Here is a 20,267-nt window from a genome sequence, read left to right as displayed (position 1 = left end):
TATAAATGCAAATCTTTCACATATGTTTCCCTTCTGGTGCTTGCAGTTGTAATTACCTACGACCATGACATTGAACTCAAATCCAGTTTTCATGGCTTTACGCCTCATCTGATCGAGAACTGCTTCAATCCCCACATATCCAAACAAGTCTCTTCCGGTGCCATCCTTCTTGTAGTCTCCCGAGCAAACAACTCCAGCCTCCTGCATTCTCTCCGCCATGTTTGTTTTCACGTCTTTCAGTTCCAGTCCTGTCAAAAAACAAAGGGGTCAAAGTGTTCAGTGATTTGGCGACAAAGACCCGGTCTCTGATGTTAACAATGAAAAGTTCATAAATTATAAAGAATTGGACATGAATCCATCAAGACACGACATCTGAATTCGTCGAATGAATCCTTTCTCATTACATTGAGAAAAATGCCAGTCATGATGCAGAATGCCGATCAATTGTCATCCCAGAGGACCATTGGGCTGCTCTCTCATTAGAGGGAGCTGACTGGTGGTGGTTTAACCTAAGGGTCACCACGCCTCAGGCCAGGGGAGAATTGAGAAGGACAATCCTGTAACCACAGCCGGTGTCAGAATTGAACCCACACTGTTGATGTTACTCTACTGCAAACCAGCCATCAGCCAACTGAACTAACCGACCAACAACAGCAACTAAACATTGACTTCACCAGTTTCCACATCTCCCCTCCCCCACCTCATCCCAGATCCAACCCTTCAACACATTCCAACCTCTTGACCTGTACTACCTGTTCAACTTCCTTCCTACCCATCCACTCCACCCTCCTCACTGACCAATCACAGTTATCCCCCACCTGCATCCACCTATCACCATCCCACCTCCCTTCCTCCTGCTCTACACCCATCCTATTTATCTCTCAGTCCCCTTCTCCCTCAATATTCCCTATACTCGAAACATCGACTCTCCTGTTCCTCGGATGCTGCCTGACCTGCTGTGCCTTTTCCAGTGCCACACTTTTCGACCAACATCAGCCAGAATGCCAGGTCTTTTTCCACCCAAAATGATGTTTAGAAACCTCACGTGAAGCTCAAATTGCAGTTTGGAATCTTGCTGTTTTATAAACATATGCGGCTTAAAGTTTTAAATATGTCAATATGTAAGGTAGCAGCTGGTTTGTATTTTGTTCAAAGGGCGATCTGTGCAGATGCTGACTGCACACAGTCACAGACATTTAATAAGAGAAAGGATTCATTCTTGGGAAATCTTGCATATAATCACAATAACAACGATTGTGGGAAAACGTGTTAAGTGGGTGGCTCATCTAAGCGCACAGATTCCACAAAGCCCATTTATTTTTCATAGAAGCTTGTCCAGTCACGCCTGAAGTCTCATTAAGGTGTATCATTTCACAGGCTGTATAAACAACAGACAGTTGTTTCAGTTTCCATTTTTACTAATATGAATTCATGCATTGTTCCCTCATCCACAGGGCCCCACCAAGTCAATTCTATGGAATCCTCACCAACCATCATTAAGGATAAACCCTGAATTATTATACACAAAACAAAGAAAAACTTGCAACCTCCGTTCATATCTGAAGGCTTTACAGTCCCCTGAAGTACTTTGGAAGATTGGTGATGTTGGCAACCAATTTTGATACAAGCGATATGGTAGTGAGCAGATGAAATCAAAAAAATGCTGGAAATCACAGCAGGCCAGGCAGCAACCATGGAGAGACAGCAAGCTAACGTTTCCAAGTTGAGATGACTCTCCATCAGAGCTGACAATGGCCAGATGATCTGTTTCCATGACGTTGATTGAGGGTTTAAAAGTTGGCCTGAACCCTGGTGTAATTTCCTGGCTCTTTGAAATAGTACTAAGGGCTCTTCCATGTTTACCCAAGGGGGCAGACAGAGTCTCACTGAAAGACAGCACTCCCTCAGTAAGACTTAATGGCAGCTGAGAATTTGTAAGTAAATCCGTACAGCTTAAAATTCTCACTCGGGGAGCATTGCACAATAACCAGCTGTCCAGGTGATATGTATTCATCATTTTAAATGTGTGTTTTTGGTGTTGGAGCAGAGTTTAGCTTTCTGAGGTAGAGGAGCTTCCAACTTCTTTTAAGGCTTCCCTTTCCCTCTATAAAATCAAATGTAAGTAACACAGTAGGCAAAATCAGTATCTTTAATATCCAGTTACCTCTTCAGTTCTTAAGAAGTCATATCAGGCTCCAAATGTTAACTCTGTTTATCTCTGCACAGATTCTGTCAGATCTGCTGAGCTTCTCCAGCACTTTGTTTTTATTCCAGATTTCCAGCATCCATAACATTTTCGTTTTTATTAACTCCCGTACTCTATAATGTGCAGGCACTCAATGTGGCAGAGCTTGTGGCATAGTGGGAACGTCACTACACGACTAACGTAGCAACCCCAGATAAATGCTCTAGGATTACTGTTTCAAATGCCATCATTGCATATGGTGATGCTCAATTAAAAATAAAAGTCTGGAATAAAAAGTTCACTGCATCAAGTGTTGTAAAATCTCATCTGGTTCACTAATATTCTACAGGGAAGGAAATCTGCCATCCCTACCTGGTCTGGCCTACAAGTGACAGTGACAGTAATGTGGTTGACTCTCAGCTGCCCTCTGGGCAATTAGGGACGGGTAATAAATGCTGGCCCAGCCAGCGACGTCCACATATCCCACAACCATGATAAAGAAACACCATATCATCCTTCTGTTATACACTGGCTTATATCGAGTCTCCATTCTCTCAGGTACTAGTTGAGACAACTTCTATCCTGTATCATTTATTAACATTTGGAGGCTGGTCGACTTTAGTTTTCCTTACTTCCATGTCTCTCCTGCTCTGATAACTCATACTCATGGAACCAAGATGGAGCACAAATGATTGGTTGCTATGCAACATATGCAATGATTTCTGCCCGGCAACACAAACAGTCTGTTCTTCACTCACTTCAACTTTAAAGTGTGTTGCTGACAACTGTTAAAGTGCCAGGGTTCTAACTCGATGCTTAACAGTGAAGGAAATCTTTCATGGGTAATTGTAAACAACTGGGCCCGGAGTTAGCAAGTGCCAAACTCTACTCATTAGCGCCACTCCAATCAGGAACTGACTTAAAGAACCAGCAAACAAACCAGAGATGAGCATCTCTCAGAACAACAGGGATTGGAACAGAAGCCTGGTGAGAAATGTCACTGCTTTAGCACAGAAACAGGAAGAGAAAATGCATTGCATTTCTCTGGCATAATCCCGGGCAATCCAAAAGCACTTTACAACTGATAAAGTACTTTTGAAAGCCAGGCACTATGGTAATGGAGGGAATTTGGTGGGCAGCTCCCATGAGTTAATGTGTTACTGTGCTATATCTCATGGTCAGCATGTCAGTATGCCTTTAAGATGCACAGTCTGTCAATATATCTTTAAGAGACATTCTCATGACATCATCACTGTATCACAGCATGTGACCTGAGAGTATAAAGTTCACAGTCCCTGGCTTACCTCAGATCACTTGAAGCATAACACTCTACTGGAAGTATGTTCCTTCAATACGACTCATTGCCTAATATTAGCTCAAACACATCTGTGCATGAGGAATGTAATGTCTGTGTATAATAGCTGTGATAAATATCTGCTGGATTCTTCAAGCCCTCAATATCTGCACCCAGTTTCTTCAGTTATGGGAGATAACATGGGCTTTTCCACATCAGGTGAACCCCTTGCTCGAGGCAAACTCATGTCAACAACAAACAGACCACCTGTTTCTTTTGTTGCTGGTTGAAGTATAACTGTTGACCAGGCGATCGGGGAAAACTCCCCTGCTCTTCAAAATAGTGCCGTGGGATATTTCACATCCACCTGAGGCAGCTGATGGGCCTTGGATTAACATGTCATTCAAAAGATAGCAACCCTGACACCGCACTGTGCCCTCAGGACTGAGCTGGGAACAAAATACGAGATGTGTTACTATCTAGGTTCTGACCAACTAATGGTTGTGATATTAAGTGTCGGTGGAGAGGGCTAAAATAATGTCTGTGACATTCTCCATTCCTTTGCACCCCTTCCTGAACCCGTGTCACCTCCTGAAACTGAGAGAGACCCTTCATTGAAACTGCAAATACAATGTGTTGGGACAAAGCTTCAGTGTATTATTCATATTCCTGCACTTGATGGTTTCCCATCTGCCTGGGCTTTGAATGGCCCCGGATTTACAGCATGACCAAGAAGTGCTTTTCAGATGATTCTGAATTCAGTGTATGGTCAATGATGGTCTAGGATCAATGATGGTCGACCAAGTTACATGAAATGGGTGTGAAATCAATGAAACACTCATGACCCTAGCACAACAGGCAGTGCCAACAGCTCAAACAAAACACTGCTGACATGGCAGTGGTGTGGATGGGTGCCAGGGTAGGAGAGAGCATGTACAGAGATCAGGTGGGTCACCAGCACAACAGCTGCCTTTAAAGATCAATGGACCCTGGGATTCATCATCACTTGGACAACTTTATTTTAGTTTGAGAAGATTCTCTCTTTTCATATCGGTTTCTGTTTATGGTTTTGTTATGTTTATAGCCCCACTTGGGGCTGTCTAATTGATGATAGTTTTATTTTAAGAGAGTACAGGTGGGGGCGGGCACAGTGCCTAATCAGGGCAGAGGAGCCATCATGTCATGTTGTGGCACTTTGGTAATGGACCCTCATTGTCGCACCCTTCCTACCCTGCCTCCGGCTGAAATAGACGGGTCTCCATTCCCGCAGCTCCAACCATGAACCAAGTGAACCCAAGACTTAGTTCCTCAGTCTGTGTGGCTCTTTGGGTCCTTTGTCATCGAAGGAGACAGTACCGGAAGTCGAATGGACTCACCTGACCTGGGGGGATACAGAAACCTGGATCCATTTCACACCAAATGTGATCCGGTTCAGGATATTGAGGAAGGGCACAGAAAATGTCACAGCTGTCTCGATCCAAGTCTTGTTGGGTGCATTATAGTTGAATTTAATCCTTTTCAAAGGCTTGCCGGGGATCTGTCATGTCCTCAAATCTCCAGTCCTCAATGTACACCCAAAGTCGAGCTACGCCGGCTCAAAGAATGCGCTCTCACAGCTCCTTAGAAACAGTCCAGTGAGGAATTCTCACGTTACAATCCTATCTTGTGTAACCCTCACCCTAAATCCTAAAGTCCCCTGTGAGCAGCAAAACTCTTGTCACTGTTGCTCAGCAACAGAACACAAAACGGCTGCTAAGCAACCTACAATTTCTTTACATTTCTGAATTTCAATACAGGTGCTTGATACTTAAAACCACTCTCCCTATTGAACTGTACTCAAATTCATCCAGTCTCTGGAACTGTACAGTGCTTTCAATTTGAGCCTGTGTAATCTTTAAAAGTCTTTTCGTAATCACAAGAAAAAGGAGTTCCTGTTTCTATTGTAGTTAACGCACTAAACAGCCAAAACGACGAATGGTGCACGCACTTTGGAAGTAGCTGCCTTTGTCAATCCGATATCACATGTACGGCAAAACCCAGGGGTCAAATAAGGGTCTGCTTACAAAAAAACTACAGATGCCCTAACCTCAACTTACTACCTCTGACCTTGACTGTACAATGGCTTCATGTTATTGTACAGATACTGTAATGAACTGAATGTAACAGATAATACATTTGCATTGGGACTCCCCTTAAACTTGGTCTCACTACATAACTGAAGCCAATAAAAGCGAAATATAAGCAAAGTACAGTGGATGCTAGAAATTTGAAACAAACTAAGAGAATGCTGGAGAACCTCAGCAGGTCTGGAGCACCAGAGGATAGAGAAACAGGATTAACAAGTTGAGTACAGGACAATTCTTCAGAAGATTCCAAAGAAGGGTTGTATTGGATTCAATATTAAAACAGAATAAAACTCTCAGCTCTGGTGAGAAGCCATCCATGAGCAAGGTTAACTGTTCCATACCCACAGATACTGCAAAGCCCGCCCTCCATTTCCATCATTGTATTAAAAAGCAAACTGCAGGAGGAATCCAGTGGGTCTCACTGGTCAGTGATAGAGTCACACAGCACGGAAACAGTCTATGCTGAACATACTCCCAAACTAAACTTGTCTCACTTTTCTGCTCCTGGCCCATGTCTCTCCAAATCTTTTCTCTTCATGTCCTTAACCAAATGTCTTTTCACACTGTATTTGTACTCACATCCATCACTTCCTCATGAAATTCATTCCACACGCAAACCACTCTCTGAGTAAACATTTTGGCCTTTCAAGTCTTTTTTAAATCTCTCTTCTCTCACCTTAAAAATGTGCTCCCTAGTGTTGAAATCCCCACCCTTGGGAAAGGACAACTACCATTAACTCTGTCTATACCCCTCATTATCTATAAAGTCACCTTTCAAATACCCGTGCTCCACTGAAAATATTCCCAGCCTTTCTTTATAACTCAAACCTTCCATACCCGCCAACATCCTGATAAATCTCTTCCGAACCCACTCCAGCTTAATAACATCCTTCCTAAAACTGGGTGAGCGGAACTGGGTACAATATTCCAGGAGTGTTCTCACCAATGTCCTGTACAACTTCAGCACGACCTCCCAACTCCTATACTGAAAGGACTGAGCAATAAAGACAAGCATGCCAAATGCCTTTGTAACACCATCCTGTCTATATGTGATGCAAACTACAAAGCATTTTGCATCTGCACCCCTAGGTCTCTCTATTCTACAACACTACCCAAGGCCCTGCCATTAATTGTATCAGCCCTACCCTTGTTTGTTGTACCAAAATGCAATACCTCAAATTCATCCAGATTCAACTCCACCTGCCATTTTTCAGCCAATTGACCCATTTGATAAAGATCTCTTTGTAATCTTAGAAAACCTTCTTCATTCTCTACTATGTCACCAATCTTGGTGTTGTCTGCAAATCATTTACATAAATGGCAAACATAAAAGGACCCAGAACTGATCCCTGTGGAACACCGCTAGTAACAGGTCTCCAGTCTGAAAAGCATCCCTCCACCATCACTCTGTCTCCTGCCATTAAACCAATTCTGTATCCAATTGGCAAGCTCAGCCCGAATCCCATATGACCTAACTTTACTAATTAGTCTACCATGTTGAATGTTGGATGAGATTTTAAAGCCTGAACACAGAGGATCTGGATGAGCCAGGGCCTTTGAATGATCAAAGAGAAGGAGGGAAGCGAGGCCAAGCCTTCTGAGGTGTTGACCTTGTGGCCTGGGAACTGAGCAGAGGAAGAAGGTAGGGACTGGGGTGAGAAAACGCACAGTTTTAGCCATGGACTGGCCTGAGGGAATAAACCATTCAGGGAATGTCCAATATGAATCAGAATGATGAAAATAGTGCTAAAGAAGGGTGTGAGTTTGAACTGTGGGTTAACATTATATTGACCACCTCTGTAGAGCAGCTTGGTTACAGACCCTGCTGAGCTTCATATCTGTTCAGTCTGCAGGAAAGGCTTGGTGGCAAAATTATTCCCATTGTGAAATTCCATGAATATTATTAATTCTGTTGTCTTAAATGGTGGGAAAAGGAAAATTCTTGGGCAGGGACTAAATGGATAGAAGTTTGTAAAATTTGTCTCTCTCATGTTATAATGTAGCTGCTAAGCACAAATGTAGCCTTGTCAAAGAGATTGGTACAAAAATGGAACATGGGGATCAGTGCCACCTTGAGGAAGGTACGAAGCTTGAGGCAGGACACAAACGCTCTTGACATCCCAACATTTCGTTCCATTCCACAAATAGTGGTCACCTGTTCACGAGATTTCCCCAGTCTGGTTCCTTCCAGGGGCTTAGTGCCCCCCAGAAACGCGGAATATTGGGCCCCGTTACACCCTGGGGGTTCTGCCTGGGGCGGTACAACCCCACTGGTGGGGAAAAGTAAACTCATTGGTTCTAGGCTATGAAGGAAATGGTTTTACCTCAAAGTGCAGTTGAAAACCCACTGCAGATCAAGGCAAGGATGTGACAATGCTGTTGGATGTATTTTAATGAGATGTTGTTAACTTTTTAAGATAGATATTTTTAATCAACTTGTTCACAGAGATGCTACGACACTGGGCGCTCTGGTTTCCTCCCACAATCTAAATGATGTGCAGGTTAGGTGAACTAAATTGTCTATGGTGTTCAGGGATGTGTAGGTTGGGTGCATTAGTCAGGGGTAAATATAGGAATACAGGGTTGGGGAATGGGTCACTCTTCAGAGGGTTGGTGTGAACCTGATGGGCTGAAGGGCCTGCTTCCACTCTGTAGGGATTCTACGATGCTATGACACATCTCTTTGGAGCAGGTGAGACTTGAACACAGGCGTCCTGGCTCAAAGATGGGGAATTAACAATGCGCCACAAGAGACCCTCAACCTTATTGGGAGACGGTGGGTATTTTAAGCATCTGCTGCAATCTGAAATTATTTCAGATCATCACAGCCTCCCATTGCCCAAGCCTGCTCTTGATTTTTATCCTGTAGCAAATCTATTCCAAAACTGGATTCTCTGGTAGTTCAGTCCTGCGATTAGTTTGGATGTGAAAGCTTACATGCCCTTACATGTAAGTGTGGCTGGCTCTTGTAATGTTACAGTTTAAGATAACTGTCAAAATAAAAACGCTGTTGGGATATGAGCAAGGAGCTTTTATTTTGTTAAAATTGCTGCCAGTTGTGAATGAGAGCACACCGCTACAGGAAGGATGTTGTGAAACTTGAAAGGATTCAGAAAAAGATTTACAAGGATGCTGCCAGATTTACAAGGAGCTATAGGGAGAGGCTGAACAGGCTGGGGCTGTTTTCCCTGGGGTGTCGGAGGCTGAGGGGTGACCTTATAGAGGTTTACAAAATCATGAGGGGCGTTGATAGAGTGAGGAGTCAAGATCTTTTCCCCAGGGTAAGGGAGTCCAAAACTAGAGAGTAAGGTGAGAAGGGAAAGATTTAAAAGGGACCTAAGGGGCAACTTTTTCATGCAGAGGGTGGTGCTTGTATTTAATGAGCTGCCACAGGAAGTGATGGAGGCTGGTACAATTACAACATTTAAAAGGCATCTGGATGGGTTTATGAATAGGGAAGGGTTTAGAGGGATTTGGACCAAGTGTTGTGAATGGGACTAGGTTAGGTTAGGATATCTGGTTGGCATGGATGGGTTGGACCGAAAGGTCTGTTTCTGTGCCGTCCATCTCTATGAGATGGCAGCAGATTCAATCACAACTTTCCAAAGGAAATGTCATTTTTATTTACTCCTGCATTATTGGCCAGCAGTTAATGCCTGCCCCTGGTGACCCTTCAGACAGAGTAGGTGTAGCCAATGAGCTGATAGAGGAGGAATTCCAGGACTTTGAACCATTCACAATGACTGAGTTGCAACTCTGGACAACATCTGGCCTTCAGGAGAACCCACAAGCCCATGTGCCTGCGCTGCTCTTACGTTTCTAGTTGGTAGAGCCTGGGGGTTTGGAAGGTTCAGTCTTTAGAGCCGTGATGTCTGGCTGGATCAACAGTGAAGATTCTACAGGGAATTTGGGGAAAAGAGAGGAAGGCTAACTGGATAGCTCTTTCAGAGGGTGGCCCTGGCACAATGATCTCTTCCTGAATCCTGGGTGCACACATGCCTATGACCACCAGAGGCAGTCATGACAGCCTGCACAGAGCTGGAGTAATGCTTCAGCCTCTCGGAGAGGTGGCTATCCCACCCCACAGCCCTCCCTCTCCCCCGCCTTCATCAATACTGCTCTATTTGCCTACTCAATATGTTCTGGCTGAAGGCAGGTGGAGCACTCGGCTTCATGATAATGATTGCAAAGAGATCAGCCAGGTGGACCTAACCTGGTCCAATCAGGGAGCCCTGGCTGACAGATATAAACAGGCGTGTCGGACGTCCCATTCACTCTCGGAGCTGGCTCTGAGCGAACTGGGTTAGTGTCATGTACTTTCATGTCTAAATGTGGAGTTATTTCCCCAACCGCACTGGCAGCAGTGGTGTTTACTTCTTGTCGTGGTTTTACAAGCTAAGCCAGGCTCCTGGGGACAGTCCACAGCGAGAAACGAACGCTCCCATGTCGGCTTTTCAAAAAAGGCTTCTGTTGATGATACACGATCTAGCCCACAGCATTAGCAGGACAGTTTCTCAACAGCAACACTGCTGTCACCAAACCCCCTCAAACAAAGCACAAACCCAATACTGCAGGGGCTCCCTATATTTAGAACAGACCTTCCAATGGAAGTCATGAAGAGGGATGACTTGGACCGTGCTTGGAAACTGCTGCTGGCTACTGTCTGACGAAGCAGCTGAGATGACCCACGATCCAACATCCCGCTGCGTGGTCTCTGATTCCAGCTTGCAGAGTGATGATCACCAACAGGGTGCAGGACCATCCTTGACATCCTGGTCTATGTTCAGATTGGCCGCAGTTTGGGAAATTAAACGTGGATGACCGATAACCCAGGGAAGCAAGCAGAACCCCCATCTGTGCTTTTCCAATCTGAAACGTTGGGACAGAGCGATATAAGTATGCTGACTCAATGTTTCTGGGCAATCTTCCTGGCACCAGGATACCGTGGATAATTGCAAGAGAACAATTAGTGCGTGCTCTGCACCACAATGGGCACCATTCAGAATCAATTCTCGTACAATCCCTGTCCCTCAGAATCTCAAACTCCCATTATCAATCAAAGCAAAATCCAGAAGAACAGTGGAGAATTTGGTCCCTCCAACCTGCTCAATAATTTCAGAACTTCATCCTTTACCTACACTTCATAATCCTGCCCAAGACTCATTTTCCTTGATTCCCATAAAGCATGGAAAAATATTGTGAGGCGTGAATCACAAATTGAGCTGTGAGAGGTCATTGCGAACGTTGAAATCTTGATGAAGGACTGTATTCTCAACAAAACAGGTGATGGATTTGCCTTTTGACTACAACATGAGACTGAGGGAACAATTGTGACCTCGCATCCACTTCCCTCTTTGTACCCCCTAACCCCGAACGACACATGTGACAATTAAAACCAAAAAATGTTGGAGCAGAAGTAGACCCTTCAGCCCATCGGTTCTACTCCACCAATGAGACTTAGAGTCATAGCGACATAGAGATGTACAGGACGGGAACAGACCTTCAGTCCAACCCGTCCATGCCAACCAGATATCCCATCCCAATCTAGTCCCACCTGCCAGCACCCGGCCCATATCCCTCAAACCCTTCTTATTCATATACCCATCCAGATGTCTTGTAAATGTTGCAATCGTACCAGGCTCCACTGCTTCCTCTGGCAGCCCATTCCACACACACTCCACCCTCTGCGTGAAAAAGTTGCCCCTTTTATATCTTTCCCCTCTCACCCTAAACCTACGCCCTCTAGTTCTGGACTCACTGACCCCAGGGTAAAGACCTTGTCTATTTACCCTATCCATGCCCCTCATGATTTTATAAACCTCTATAAGGTCACCCCTCAGCCTCCGACGCTCCAGGGAAAACGGCCCCAGCCTATTTATAGCTCAAATCCTCCAGACCTGGCAACATCCTTGTAAATCTTTTCTGAACCCTTTCAAGTTTCACAACATCTTTCCAATAGGAAGGAGATCAGAATTGCATGCAATATTCCAAAGGAGGCCTAACCAACATCATGTACTTCCCAACTCCTGTACTCAATACTCTGACCAATAAAGGAAAGCGTACTTTGGCTAATAATCCTCAATTCCACTTTCCTGCCTTTTCCCACTAACCCTCGATTCCCTTGCTGATTAAAAATCTGCCCACCTCAGCCTCAAATATACTTAAAGGCAGAATTGGACAGTCCTCTGCAAGAAAGAATTCCACATGTCCACTTCCCTCCGAGAGGAGAAATCCCTCATTTCCAATTTAAATGTGCACTCCCTTATTCTGAGATTTTGTCCCTGATCCTAGACACCCCCAAAAAGGAAAACAATCTTTTCACATCTCCCCCATTAAGTCAACAAAGAATCTTGGATGTTCAAACAAGATCCCTTCCCATTTTTCTGAAAGCCAATGAGGGCAGGCCCAAACTGGAATCCCTGTGGAAACAGGCCATTCGGTTCATTGAGTCTACATCGTCCCACCAAAGACCCACCTCTCCCCGTAACCCTGCTTTTCCCAATCCACCTAAATCGTACAGTTTTGGATTGTGGACGGAAACCAGAGCACCCAGAGGAAACCCACGCAGAGAGTCGCCCAAGGCTGGAATTGAGCTCTAACACTGTGAGGTAGCAGTGCTAACCACTGAGCCACCATGCGACCCATCATAGGATCTACTGAACCTCTCCTCCTCAGAAAATCTATCTATACCTGAGATTAGCCTAAGGAAATGACTGCCTTCCAGGCAGGTACATCTTTACTTCGATATGCGAGCACTGCTTACAGTATTCCAGCTGCAGTCTGACCAGTATGGTTTTAGCAAAACATGTACATGTGCACGCACGTACGTACTTGCGTGTGCGCACACGCACGCACGTATGTACTTGCGTGTACGCACACGCACGCACGTACGTACTTGTGTGTACACACACACGCACGTACGTACGTACTTGCGTGTGTACACACTCGCACATACATAAATAGGTATATTCACACATGTACGTCTACGTGCGCGCGCGCACACGCACACACACACACACCCACACCCACCCCTCTTTCACATCTGTCACAGTCCTGGCCCCACACCTTCAGAGCCCTCTGCTCCGCAAGAGTACTGATGGATTTACCCCCTCACCTCCGTCCTGGTCATTACAGCTGCTGCTGCTGAAACGGCTTCGAACACATTTGTAAAGATTCTCACACGGATGCATCATCAGCCCGAAGCTCAGCAATTAATAACTGGGATGAACGCACACAGCAGCAAAGGCAATGCCCAGTTAATGAGGCTCAGGCAGCACTGGGCCTGGGTTCTTTCATCACTTGACTGCTGAACAATACCTAGCCCCACACAACAGTTTAAATCATTCCGGCTAGATTTGCACAAAATCAAGCCATTTTTGCAGTACAGACTAGCCAGTGTGGGCATGACTGTCAGACGGTATGTAACACTGCAGCCTTTTGGATTTTTCCTTTTGACTATCCCCTCAGACGCTGAAATGTCACATTATCTTCGAATCACGACCGCGGGAAAAGATCCAGTCTAACGAGGGAGCATTACAAAGCTCTTCACTGGACTTACCCTTTTTTCATCCAAGAGATCTTTGCCCACTCTCCAGAGCGACCTGAAATCCTCACCCCCCCACCCCCCACCCCCCACTCCCCCAGCTCGGGTTAGCCTGCTTACACAGGCACTTTGTCACTGTGATGGCCCCTCTGCTTGTATCTGCAGCCAGAGCAGATCAAAATCAATTCTTCCTGCAATGAGCAAAGCTCCTTGCAAATGATGAGCGACAGAGCTGCTTTCTTGTCGTGTGGTTAGCAGAGCCCCCCCTGGTTGCTGTCTGCATCACACACACCAACACACACACACACACACACACACACACACACACACACACACACACCCATTCAACATACACCCAACACATTTACACCAGCGCGCACACACACACCAACACACCCCAGCACACTCACACACACACACCCTCAACACACTCTCTCACACACACACACACACACACACACACACACACACACACACACACACACACACACCCCAGTTGTCATACAGATACACACACGACTAGAATAGTAATAAAGGCCACATTGGGAGCTGTGGGAGCAAGCTGAGATATCTTGGCTCCCCCTTTCTCTTTGTTGCCTTTATTGTTTGAGTGCGTTCACTTGAAGCCAGTCTCATTTAACCTGCAGCTGGCAGCCTGTGGAGCTGCTTCTCTCTCCAGACTGCGATCTTACCAGGCCAGCCGGCCCAGTCTCACTGAAGGGATCCTCGCTAACACCTCTCGACCAGCTCGGCCTAACTGCGGCTTTTGTTCCTCCTTGTCATGCATGATAAAATGGACAATGTCATCTCATTAAATCCCTATAGTTTGAAAACAAGACCATTCAGCCCAACAAAAGGAACATACCCAGACCCATTCCCCCACCCTATAACTCTACATTTACCCTGACCAATACACTTAACCTAAACGTCCCTGGACACTATGGGCAATTTAGCTTGGCCAATTCCCCTAACCTGCACATCTTTGGATTGTAGGAGGAAACCGGAGCACCCAAAGGAAACCCACAGGGAGAATGTGCAAACTCCATACATACAATTACCTGAGGGTGGAATCGAACCCAGGTCCCTTGCGCTATGAGGCAGCATTGCTCACCACTGAGCCACCATACCACCACATCTGAGGGACCAGACTTCTAGTTAGACCGACTGCTCAGACATCGGGACTGGCGTTAATTCGGGCAATGGATCTGCTCAACTCTCCCCCCTCCCCTTCCCCCAGCAACAGTAAGAATTCCAATAGAACACGCCCAACTCAATCAATTTCTCTCAATTATTGGCTTCTTCTGATTGAGCTTCCTTTCATTCTCTGTGTCAGCGATGCATGAATACATTTATCTGTTTTAAAGCAGAGAGTGGACTGGGCAGCGGTTCAGGGGGAGATGAAAAATAAGCACCATTACTCCTCAAAGATAAAGCCAGCTGGTGATATGAGTAGGGCTACTTAAAAACTACGGCCTGAGGGTGCTTTCTGGGGATTGAAAGATTTAGGCGCTAAATCGTCGTCCTCCGTTAGAGAAAGGAGGATGAATTTACACCGGCATGCCCATTGCCCGGCTCCATGCTCCCCAATTCACTTCACCAGAAGCTCTACAAAGGCCTGCTGTCAAAGGCTTTTGTAGTAATGCCCCAGCCTTGGAGTTGGATCAGGTGGCATGGCACTTGCACGTCGATTGGAGACGGGAGGCTTCCTGTCGCTGGGTGGTGGAAATTTTCCCGGGGAGACCTCCCGAATTTGCCTCCAAGTAGCAGAGCAAGGGCCTGGGGCTTCAGTAAGCAGCCTGCTGTCAGCAGGAACTCACCCTGTCTCCCCAGGAGCGCTCTGTGTCCCTGCTGAGGCTGCTTTTACAGCTCGCATCTACATTACAACCAAGGGATTAGAACAGGCCACTCTGCCCTTCGAGCCTATTCCAACATCCAAGAAGAACATGGCTGATCTGATTTTAACCTCAACTCCCCATTCCTGTTTGATGCCCGGCTAATCCATTATGCCCTCGGAAATTAGGAACCTTCCTGCCCACTGCCTTAAGAATATTTAAAGATTCTGCCTCTACTGTCTCTTGAGGAAGGAAATTCCAAAGATGCTCAACTCTCAGAGAAAAAAACCTTTAAAGCTGTCCCCTTTCTCTCAGAGGGCTCATGCTAATTTCAAGCTGGAGGGGCCCTTCAGCCTCCAACGGCCAATCTGCAAGCCCACCCTCTCGTCATCCATTGGACAATTCAGTGCAAGTACTTTTCCTGGTGACTGCTCTCCATCAGCAGGGGAACATCCAACCCTTGACTAAAAACTCTAAACACTGCAGCTCTGTTCCAACTAAAGTTCTGCAAACATGTTGACAGCAACAGGAAGCAAGTCTTCTCACTAACCTCAAAACATGTTCTTTAATACCCATGTGATAATAAAGGGGTTGCTTGGAGCTTCAGTCATGCATTAGCTCTGCATTAGCCCAAGATTAGCTAACGTACGATGGATGAATTAGACTGCAGAATCCAGTGCAGGAATCATTGGATAACAACAGAAACCTGGTCAAACACAGTCCTCATCCAGAGGTATGGGGGTTGAAAGCTACTGTTTTTAATGCGTTCATTCATCTCAATATAACAGTACGTGAAGCTTCCATCTTGTTGAATTATTGGTTTGCATTCATTTCAAAGGGGAGCAACACAATCTCAGGATGCTCATGAACTTCAGCATGTCTGCAAAGACTGATTGTTACAGATGCACCATAGAAAGCACTCTATCCAGGAACATCACAGCTTGGTATTGTACTTGCTCTGCCCAGGATCCTAAGAAGCTACAGAGAGCTGTGAACACAGCCCAGTCCATCACACAAGCCAAGCTTCCATCCATTGACTGCACTTACACTTCTCGTTGATTTGGGAAGGCAGCAAGTATCATCAATAACCACTCCCCCCACCCACCCACTCTGGTTATAATCTCTTCCAATCTCTATCGTCAGGCAGAACATACTAAAGCATAAACACACGTACCAACAGATTCAAGAACAGCTTCTTCCCAGCTGCAATTAGACTTCTGAATGGACCTCACAAATTTTAAATTTTATGTTGATCTTGCTGTTTGTGCATCATCTCTGCAGACGTAACATTATATTCCGCACTCTGTTCTATTACCCTAATGCACTTTGTATAATGTGATCGGCATGCAAAACAAAAATTTTCACTGTACCTAGGTACATGTGACAATAATAAATCAAATCAAGCCACTAAAGCAAGCAATGTAATTTCACTGGAATAGTTAACACAATGAATAGTTCAGAGGCTAGCCTTACAATGTCATGGGTCTAGATTAGAGTGGTGCTGGAAAAGCACAGCAGGTCAGGCAGCATCCCAGGCTTCAACCTTACAATGTCAAGGATTCAGGAGCAAGATGGTAATGTAGTGGTAACATCACTGAGCTGGAAAACTCTCAAGCTAATACTGAGGATATCGGTTCAGAACCTACCTGAGCTGCTAGAGGAAGCTGATTAAATCTAGTCTCAGTAATAGTCACCGTAACTGTTATATAAACACAAAACTGTGTTGTCTAATGCTCATTAGGGAAAATAATTCTTCTGTATTTATCAGATTTGAGGATGGGTCACATGACCTGAAACATTAACTCTGATTTCTCTCCACAGATCCTGTCAGATCTGCTGAGCTTTTCCAGCAATTTCTGTTTTGGTTTCATCTTGTCTAGCCCTTAGTCTAGCCCAAATGCGACTCCAGATCCACTGATTCTGAAACAGCTGAGCAAGTCAAGGGCAATTAGAGGTGGGCAACAAATGTTAGCCTTCTAATGATCCTAGAAAATAATATTTTATTGAACGAATGTATCAAAGATTTACAATGATTCAATATTGGTTCATTGGCTCTGGGCAGTCGAGTTGTGAAGGTGAGAGTTGTTGGCAGGGCTTCTTGCAGATACTGCCAAGACAGACAGAGAAACTGTCCACGGCGGAGAGGCATAATTTAGGAGTCAACTCAGGAAGCACTCCTTCAGACAAAGGGTCATGCAAATCTCGGGTTCATCCCCCACTACTCCCACTCCACACAGAATAACTGTTGAAGCTGAGACCAATGTAACAGATTAGATTCCTACAGTGTGGAAACAGGCCTTCAGCCCAACCAGTCCACACTGACCCGCCGAAGAGTATCCCGTTTCCCTCTGACTAATACACCTAACACTACGGGCAATTTAGCACGGCCAATTCACCTGGATTGCACATCTTTGGAGTGTGGAAGGAAACCCGAGCACCTGGAGGAAACCCACGCAGACACGGGGAGAATGTGCAAACTCCATACAGACGGTCACCCGAGGCTGGAATCGAACCTGGGACCCTGGTGCTGTGAGGCAGCTGTGCTAACCACTGAGCCACCATGCCACCATGAAATAGGTGACAACTAAGGTATTGTTGGGGTAACAGTATTGAGGGATATGAATCTAAGACAGGAAAACAGAGTTACAGTCAGTATTACAATCCAACTGAACTGCAGAAGGTGACAATGAGGATGATTCACTCTCATCTCCCAGTTGAAGATTTGGCCTTGAGTTTATCAGTTACATTGATGGTGCCTAATTAAAGGAGAGAGTTTTTATTGCTGACCTGTAACTCCGATGAGATCAGAGCCAGATAAAGCAGGACTGGAGTCACGAGTCCCTTTAAGGAGAGAATAAAGTAAATAAAATGAGCACTCAAGTCTCATTTTCTCTTAGTTCTATGGAATAAAAGAACAGAAGGGCTAAATGGATTGAAAGATGTGGGGAGAGATAAAAAGGAAGCAAATATAAAAGAGGAAGGTATACCATCCTAAAAGAGGGAACGGTGGAAAGGGGTGTCTTTATGGGGAAGGTGGATCTTCCGTGTAAACAAGAGTACGTTCTTGCTGCCAAATTAACATCAAAAACAATGGTGAAAAAGCTACTGCTCTGTTACACTGCACTAGAAAGCAAACCCTGTCATTCTCAAGGTTTTATAAAAGTATGCAAAATTCCCCAATTTACCATCTTTCAGATCCAGGTTGACAAAAAGCAGGTTTGTGTACTGAAGAATTACAATTTATTACTAATAAATACGGTCCAGCTACATGTCAACAATTAGGATCATTGATACATAACTATACTGGTTAAAATTCTAACCCCCTTATGAAATCTGCCCCATACAGACACACACACACCAACACACACCGTACAAACACACAGACCAACACAGACACACACACCCCACAAACACACACACTCCAACACTCCCACCCACACACTACACACAAACACACACACACCAATACAGACACACCCACACCCCACACACATACACACCAATAGACACACACACACACACACACACACACACACCCCAACACCCCCACCCACGCACAACACACAAACACTCACACCAATACAGATACACCCACACACAGACACACACACCCCAACACAAACACACACACACACCCACACCCAATGCGTGCACGCAAACACACACACACACACGTACTGAAAGACAGAGACAAAAAACATGGGTGTCATGGGTGAAGGAGAAATTGGGATAATAATTCAATGTTTCCTGTCCACAGAGTTTGCCAAGCTAACTTGTACAGTTCCTGCAGCTTCTCAGTCTTCATTCTCCAGCTCCTTTTACTTGCTTGCTGGAAGTACTGAGTGACTGAAGTGTTTAACTTTACTGGTTAAAAGCCACAGCTTACAGCAATTGATGAAGGAAACACACTGGTTTTCTCCAGCCTTGTGGTAGTTTTTGCCACATAAAAAGGAAGGTCTGATCTGACCAAACAGCCTGTGACCCACAAGTCGTTCACCCTACCTGGGAGCCAATCACATTGTTGTTGACAGGTAGAACGCTTTTATCGTTGACAGTGGGTCACCATTCCCTAGACCAATCAGCTCCATGTTGCCAGCTGAATCTCCCTTCATATACACCCCATGACTCCACCAGCTCATCTGCAACTAGATTTCCCCCACTGCTTGAGGAAACAGAAGAGTAAACAGTGCTTATCATGAGTGCATGGTTACTAGATTATTTTTAAAAAGTACAGCAATCCTTCCACAGTCAGTGGTTTTCAAAACAGTCCTTTTCCTATTTTAATCCATAATCGAAATTGCAGAGAACTAAGACAGATCTATGTCCGTCACCCAGAGACCTGGCAGGAGAACAAGATCAAGCAGCAGTCAGTAAGCAAATAGAGTGGGGGTGAAGTTTGAAACAAGATTGAGAGGACACCCAACGAGAGCTGGGCTTGAGATCGCCACCCATTGCAGTGCTCCAGAACTGCAGCCAGTCGAGTAAGAAGAAAGTTATTGATCTCCTCTATTCCATCAGAGTAAATACCCCACTCTTCTTGCTGCCACTGTGCCCAACACCCAGCAAGGTTCATGCTCTGTCATTCCTATTGCATGCACCATTGCCCTTCCCTCACTCTCATTCCTCTTCCCACATTGCTAACCGTTGCCTACTCACTCACTCTGGGCACCTTGCCACCTTTAATCCACCTACACCAGCACAGAAAAATCCATGTCTCACCACAAGGGCCCTCCTTGACCCCTCCAAAATACATGTTCTGGCAACAACTCCCCATTGGCTCAGGATTGCTGACCAGCAGGACATCCTGCCTGCCTGTGATAATGGGCTCTGAGCCCGCAGGTAGGCACTAGCCGAGCGACCAACCTTGAGACATAGCCGGGTCCAGCCTGTGATCTGGATGCCAGTCCACCAAGAGTCCATGCTGCAGTCTTTCCACACTGGTTACTGGCTCACCCTGAGGTGTAAGGCTCAACTTTACTGGTATCCCACAACTGTATCTGCGAGGCACCAAGGGTTGACAATTATCAGATGCTGATACCCATGGATGAGTAGCTGGTCCCCATGGGGTGTACCCCAAGGTGATGACCAATGTGCATCTTTTGGAGCCAGTGGTAAACTGACCTTGCTGGGTACTCAGCCTGACCTCCATGTTGAGAACTTTCAGTGACTAGTCTGCCTGCAGTGCATGGTCAGATAGGAAGCTGCATTTGCAGCCAACAAGATCCTTAACAAGCGATAATCCCGTTTAAAAGGTAAGTCATCACTGCCTTACGAGAATCTCGCCTCG

The 20,267-nt window shown here is 45.5% G+C and overlaps 1 protein-coding gene across 7 annotated transcripts in view; it reads right to left on the bottom strand.

Annotated features, from left to right (window-relative positions):
• Positions 1-20,267, bottom strand: part of LOC132825353 (neuronal-specific septin-3-like) — a 407,090-nt gene that overhangs the window by 150,502 nt on the left and 236,321 nt on the right. For 5 of the 7 annotated variants that reach the window (XM_060840515.1, XM_060840520.1, XM_060840519.1 and 2 more), the window contains one exon: positions 57-248. In XM_060840515.1, the coding sequence (XP_060696498.1) occupies positions 57-248 (192 nt within the window). Of the gene's footprint in view, positions 1-56; positions 249-953; positions 1,010-13,163; positions 13,193-20,267 lie in introns of those variants that run through there. The other 2 variants (XM_060840521.1, XM_060840516.1) reach the window with 2 other exon arrangements.

Source organism: Hemiscyllium ocellatum, chromosome 20 (assembly GCF_020745735.1).
Source record: "Hemiscyllium ocellatum isolate sHemOce1 chromosome 20, sHemOce1.pat.X.cur, whole genome shotgun sequence".
NCBI lineage: Eukaryota > Metazoa > Chordata > Chondrichthyes > Orectolobiformes > Hemiscylliidae > Hemiscyllium > Hemiscyllium ocellatum.
This window is presented reverse-complemented; position numbering and strand designations above follow the sequence as displayed.